General features: G+C 38.0%; 1 protein-coding gene across 3 annotated transcripts; it reads right to left on the reverse strand.

Annotated features, from left to right (window-relative positions):
* Positions 1-732: 732 nt before the first annotated feature.
* On the reverse strand, positions 733-4,528 carry LOC103721985 (zein-binding protein (Protein of unknown function, DUF593)). 3 transcript variants are annotated; one of them, XM_008812419.5, is made up of 5 exons: positions 4,394-4,528; positions 4,032-4,189; positions 1,793-3,231; positions 1,110-1,177; positions 733-1,004 (listed from the first exon to the last, which is right to left on the reverse strand). In XM_008812419.5, the coding sequence occupies exons 3-4, from the start codon at positions 3,170-3,172 to the stop codon at positions 1,154-1,156; spliced, it is 1,404 nt and encodes a 467-aa protein (XP_008810641.3). In that variant the 5' UTR covers positions 3,173-3,231; positions 4,032-4,189; positions 4,394-4,528; the 3' UTR covers positions 733-1,004; positions 1,110-1,153. The 3 variants fall into 3 exon arrangements, with proteins under 3 accessions (XP_008810641.3, XP_008810608.3, XP_088571475.1); XM_088715349.1 differs by having other exon boundaries at positions 799-1,004; positions 1,110-1,146; XM_008812386.5 differs by having other exon boundaries at positions 733-1,146.
* Between the last annotated feature and the right edge of the window lie 2,067 nt (positions 4,529-6,595).

Raw genomic sequence — 6,595 nt, forward strand, 5'->3', positions numbered from 1 at the left:
TGCCCTAAATTCTCACCACATTATTACCACATAATGGCAACTGACATTCTTTATAGCACCACTTAGAAATGGAAATATAGGAGAGATGCATATTGCTGCATCAACTTTTTTTGTGGGAGATTTGCGTTGTTGTAAGGCACATAAAAGCATCTTCTAAGAAAGCACATCAGGCTATCATCTTCCAATGAGAAGAAAGTCATTCACTGGATCCATCGTTTGCTTCAACCAGCTTCATCCATTAGCAAAATACTATTTTCTAATTTTTACTCCAGTGATCTTACCAACGAAAACACTTTACATTGTATCCTTTCAAAAAATAATCTCACCAAAAAATAATGATTCCAACTCTAACAAGCAAACAATCTTCATCAGAATGCATGATTTGAGATATTTCATTAATAGGGCATCCACGAAAGCCTATCTGTTCAAGCTAACTTCGTGATCTGAATCATATGATGGATATAGCATTTGTAGAAATGGATACACAAACATCATGCTACATCCTAGAAATACTTTTTTAATTACTTAAATAAATAAAATAAAGGTATCTATTCTACCAAGAAATATCTCAGTTCAAGAGCAAGCAAGATAAGTAATTTCCACTGAAGATATCTATTACAATGTAAATTTGATTAATTTCAGAAATATAAGGCAGTATAAATTTGTAGACTTGGATGTTTTTGGTCCTACATGATGCTATATAGCAAAAGATCTATAAAAGATACCATCAAATTTATAAAACTCCACTAAATATAATTCATTATAGCAAGACATAAAAAAAAGAGAGTCAAGAAATAGTTAATCTACAATATTGGACCAATTTACAAATTGGTATATGTTATATATACTGGTATGTTCAAATGAATCATTCTTGTCGTCCAGCCATGGTATATCTTACATTGTGAAAAGCAGGTATCAGCTGGTAGTTTCTCCTGTCGCAACTATTACTGGAAACAAACCTCAACTGACTGTTGCCGCGTCATTGAGCCCAGCGGCTCACTCTCCTTCGAGAAAGAAAACGAGAAGGAGGAACGGAGACTTGTAATTTACATGAAGATTAGTACCGACAAAGTGAACTTCAAGCAAAAGGATGAGTGTCAGCAGGTTACCAGCTTGACGGGGCTATAGCCAAAAATATAGCATTGCCTGTTAATCAAATAAACCATGTCAAAGGAACCTGTTGATGCCAATGACGAAAAAGCAATGAGCAATCTACGGTTGCAACAGTTACACTCATTATAAACAGATAAAAGGTCTACAACATAACTGATCATTGCTAAACTGCTTAAAGTAAGCAAATTTGTGTCGAGAAAGGGACATAAGCCTGTATTATTTGTTTAAGTTTTTAAATATGGTGATAATGAATTATAATCAGCTGGTAATAACAAGCAATTTCATAAAAGTAATGAGGGGCAAAGAGACTAATTTAAGAAATTTTAATAGAATAGTATAGTCATGATAACTATTGCTGAACCCAGGATCAAGAATGGACAAAATGGACAGAGGTTAAGGTGAATTAAACTAAAATCAAACTGACAATAACTCGAGATAAGGAAGGCCTTTTAAAGACCTCGAGAAGCCCTGTAGATTCAACCCAGGAAAGTTGTGGTTCATAAACTATCATTAATAAACTATGAATTTATTCGTATCCATTAACTTAGATTGGTACAAACTCTCAGCTCATATATGAACATGTTCTGCCAATCATGACATCCTAAAAAGCGAAACATGATACCATGAGTTAAACATGCAAACAGAATATAATTCTCAAAAACATGGAAACAGGACATACCTCCATAAGATGCACTAATGAAGGCTCATCCTGTTGAGGGAACTTCTTAGACTTTGAGTTTATTTCTGATTGTATTGTGTCAAGCTGCTCGCCCATCCCTCTCAACAACCTCCACAGTTCTTTGTTTCTCTGAAAGTCTTCCTGCTTAATACTCCTTACATCATCCTCAACCTGCTGCATCTGCTTCTTCAGCAGTTCAATATCCACTTGAGATGAAACAATCTCACTCCTAGAGTCTGCACAAATCAAATGATAATTCATAAAAGCCTCCTTCTGTTGTTCAGGAAATTTGTTTTCATGGAAAGTACATGCTTCCTTTAACAAGTCCTTGTCTTCTGACAAGAAGTTCACAGCTTCTTGTGGCATTGATTTAGGCATTCTGGTAGTTTGCTTGGGTTCCAAGGTAGATTCTTGTAGTTCTTTGTGATTGCAGCTGTTGCTACTTTCAGGAACTTCATGTATGTCTTGCAGATTGAAAGAATTTATTGTGAGACCATTTGCTTCCGATTCCAAATAAAAACTGCTAAGGTGGTCACAGTGGGATATTTTATCTGCATCTTTCATTTGAGATGATAAAGACAAGGCATCTTTACCCTTTAATTTAATCCCTGATATTGACTTGTACAATGTCTCACCGCTCCCCTCCAAGTACCATGAACATCTGGACTCCTCTCCCAGACTCATGGGATCTGTGGTCGAGGTTATTTGAAATTCATCATTTGCAGATACTGGTTCTTTCTCTTTTAGTTTTCTGCTCGTTTCTGCTGGCTCCCATGTAGACTCCTTAAAGAACTCTTGCAATTTGTGCTTATTATCACTGAGCTGCTTCACGCAGTCATCACTTCCCCAACAAATTGATTGTCCAGTAGGAAATAAAGAATTATCTTTATCAGCAATATCAATTCCAGTGCACAACTCTTCCGATCGAATGGCAGGCAAAGAGATGTTCCTTTTAGCAGTACAGTGAAAGCACGCCTTGTCCAAAAGCGAAGTACTTCTTTTCAAACATGGATAGCCAAATGTTTCCATTTCTCCAGCATCAGGGTTCTTGACACCAATACCTGCTAACTTGCGCCTATAAGCATTAATTTGATATTTGAGGGATGCAATCTCTATTTCTTTCTGAAATATGACTTCTCTGAGAATTTCCAAAGACTCTTCAGCATGCTGTAGCTTCTCCTCAGCCATTCTTTTGTATTGGCATGCTTCCATTTTATCTGCAGCCTTCTCTGCCTGAAGACGCAAAATCATGGACAGAGCTTCATTGGCTCCAGATGTTGAAGCTTTCCTTTCCTCCTCCAGCTCAGTGTAAAGCTCTTTTAAAGCAAGAGACTGGTTGTAGAGAGATTCCCTTAGAGCAGCGACCTCACGTTTAGCCATAGCCAGAAATGATCCAGATTCAACCAACCACCTTATAGGAAATAATAATGTCTTCTAATCTGTATCCGAACCGTGTAATGATATTCTTAGACTCACAAAACAGACACTAACCATCTATAAATAATTCCAAGCAATCTAATTTCCAAACACCCAAACAGAAACCACATAGATTTACATCTATCTCCTATGGATAAATAATGCGAAAGATCATAGGCAAAAGCTAATGAGAGAACAAACTATCAATCCAAGCTAAATACCACTTTGGCTAGCAACTCTATGCATTTGTTATGATGCGAATGAGAAAAATCTTCCCTGAGAACAACACTTGTCATTTTGTGGCTTTTCATATCTTATTCCATCCAAAGGTCAGTAAAAAGAAAGGAAAAAAATCAACCAGAAACTCAATTTAACAGGTGGATTTCAAGGTAGCATATGGCAGGAGCATATGATGAGAATGATGGTGAAAATATCTTCGTATCAATAACTACAAAGATTTAGTAGTTAGCTACCTCTACAGAAAAAAAAAAATATATCTATATATGTACTATGATTAAATCAGACAGAAAGTATGTGAAGAAACTTTTAATTGAGCAAAAAATAAAAATTAGTTCACAAGCACTAGAAGCCAAATCCCAATTCCAAGCGTAAAAATTTTTACGTGCCGTATCATGAATAGAGCCATCTTGCCGACGTGCGACTTCGAACTTAGATAAGAGCGGAGAAGACAGAAGATTACAACTTAGAAAACGATTTTTTTCGAAAAAGAAAATTAATCCGATCTACATAGATAGATAGGCCAACAAACAGCATCGAGATAGAGACAAAATAAGGTCAAAAAGAAAGAGAAGCACCGATTCACCTGATCCCGGCACTATAAAATGGTCCCAGGGCCAAAAACCTGAAAGATTATGGTGCCAAAAATCATATTTGTTCTCCCAGAAACTCTACAGTCGCCAAAGTAACTGATTAGACCCAACGACTCAAGAAGAGGATGATGAATTGAACAACGATATAGGCCTGCATCCAAGAAAATCAATCAGATCCGAGATCCTAAAGTTCTCTGGATTGCTTAAAAATGAAATCTTTCCCAAAGAGTAAAATCGCAGAGATAAAATTAAACAACTTAGAGAATCCACCCATTCCCGCAGATCAGAATGCTTCTTCCCCGAGGATTTTTTTTCCTCAACAAGATATAGAAGGGGGGGAAGAGAAGATAAATACCTATTCCGTGGAGTCTCGAAGAAACCAAGCTCAGAACCTTGAGAGATCTCACGTGAAGCGAACCTTTCCCTCTTTCAGGATTACAAATCCGCTGCCAAAAAGTGCATTTAATGGTATTCGGGAGCGATGCAACCAAAAAAAAAAAGTATTAGAGGGTGCATTTATCAACGGCCATTTTTGGATAGAAATCGATGTGGCCACCGGAGGCGCGGGTTAGATCCAATGTCCAGTAGAAAATTTATTTCCATGGACTCCTTGACTACGATACACGAGAGACATCAAGAGTCCCACAAATTAAACCGAATCTCAAAGTCATGATGGCATATCTGAGGCCTACGATGGAACAAAGTATCCACCGGACACTAGGCACTGCTGGGGAAGCGCGGCAGGCCGCCCAACACGGCCGTCCCACGCTGCAACGCGCCTCCGGGCCTGGAATGAAATCATGATGGACCCCACAAACGAACCCGACGCATGATGTGCAAATGGACCAATAAATTTGCCCTTGTGATTTTGGTTAAAAATCATATGCATTGAACCTATTGCTTAAAAAACAAAGAAAACAAAATAAGGAGAGTCATCCAATAAACAATTCCTTCTCAATTTTTTTTAAAAATAATTAATATATATATATATATATATATATATATATATATATATATATATATATATATATATATATATATATATATATATATATATATATATATATATATATATATATATATACTATATAGCTAAGCTATTTATTGAGATTCTGACATCATTAATTGAGAAAAAAAAAATTCTTGTATTCGAAAGGATGATTTATTTTTCTTTTTTCACAAAACCACCATTGGATCACCTACCATATAAATTTCAAAGCGTTCCGCACTTAATGATTTGTCTACTAGCATAGATCTCGAAGCAAGCGATCAATAAAAGTAAAAAGAATAAACTTTCTCCTTCATGCATGATTGCCTCGACCTTGAGTTATTTCTTCCACCCATCCACCCTCTAGTGCCGTGCCTTCAACAAGACCGAGGCCTCCAATGACGATGAGATCTATGCTGCGAGCAAGTCCATTAGTTAGACCAAGGGCATTACTTCTCTATTCCGGGGGTGCCTTAGTCCGGCAAAGTTGAGGGCCGAGGGTACCATGCCAGCAAAGCTAAGACAATCATATTCCACTACAAGAAAAATAAGCTTTGGCGACGCTTTTTAAGCCTTTTACCGACGTTTATAAGCATCGGTAATTTTCCTTCCGACGCTTTCAAAAGCGTCATCAAAGCATTGGCTATTCCAGAGTGAAAAAAAAATGCCGACACTTTTAAAAAATTTCGCTAAAGAGTGGTTTTTAGCGACGATTTTAAGCGTCGCTAAAAGTCTCTTTCAAAGCTTCAACTTCTAACTTTTTTTGTTTTTAGTTAGCAACACTTTGTTTTTAGAATTCTAAAGGCACATTGCCTCTGTTCTGAGGGTATCATGCCTTTGTTCCAAGGGTGCTTCAATCAAGTGAGCCCGCGGTCTAAGGCCAAGGGTTAAGGACACCACGTTGGCATGGCCGAGGAAACTACGCCTCTATTCCTCTATTCCGGTGAGGCCAAGGGCCAACGGGCGTGGGCACCACACCTCTACTCTTCTATTTCATTGTTCGGGCGAGGTTGGAGGGCACGATATGTAGCCGACGTTGACGCCTCAGTCCGTCGAGTCCAATCCACTTGCCGCCTCCCAAGTGAGCTTTATAACCTTGATTATACCAACATCTCAATCATGATTGTTTCCTCCTTCGTCCCTCTTCTCCTACACCTTTCTCTACAACGCCCTCGCTCCCTTCGTCTATATCTCCACCATCACTACCCTTGGCCCTTTTGTCGTTGTGTTTATAAGTGCCACGTTGACCAATTTGGGCAAAGACAAAATAAATGAAAGTCATGTGAAGCATGGTCATGATAAATCCCACCAAATATGAAAGCATATGCCGACAAAGAAGGATTTGGCTATGATGTTGGCAAGCCAAAAGACGAAGTTAGCCATGATTGACTACAGTACAAGGCAGGTTAATCCGTCTTAAAAGTATTCTAAAAACGACAGTACTATAAGATACCTAAAGTGAGGCGACCAATGTAAAGCTATGTCGAGATAGGCTGAAGGAAAGTTAATGATAGGCTGGGGCTGATAAAATATGAGTATCGGTGTGGCAATTAATATGAAATGGATTCT

Source organism: Phoenix dactylifera, chromosome 2 (assembly GCF_051530095.1).
Source record: "Phoenix dactylifera cultivar Ajwa chromosome 2, Ajwa_hap1_PhDact_Kaust_v1.1, whole genome shotgun sequence".
In the NCBI taxonomy this organism is placed as follows: domain Eukaryota; kingdom Viridiplantae; phylum Streptophyta; class Magnoliopsida; order Arecales; family Arecaceae; genus Phoenix; species Phoenix dactylifera.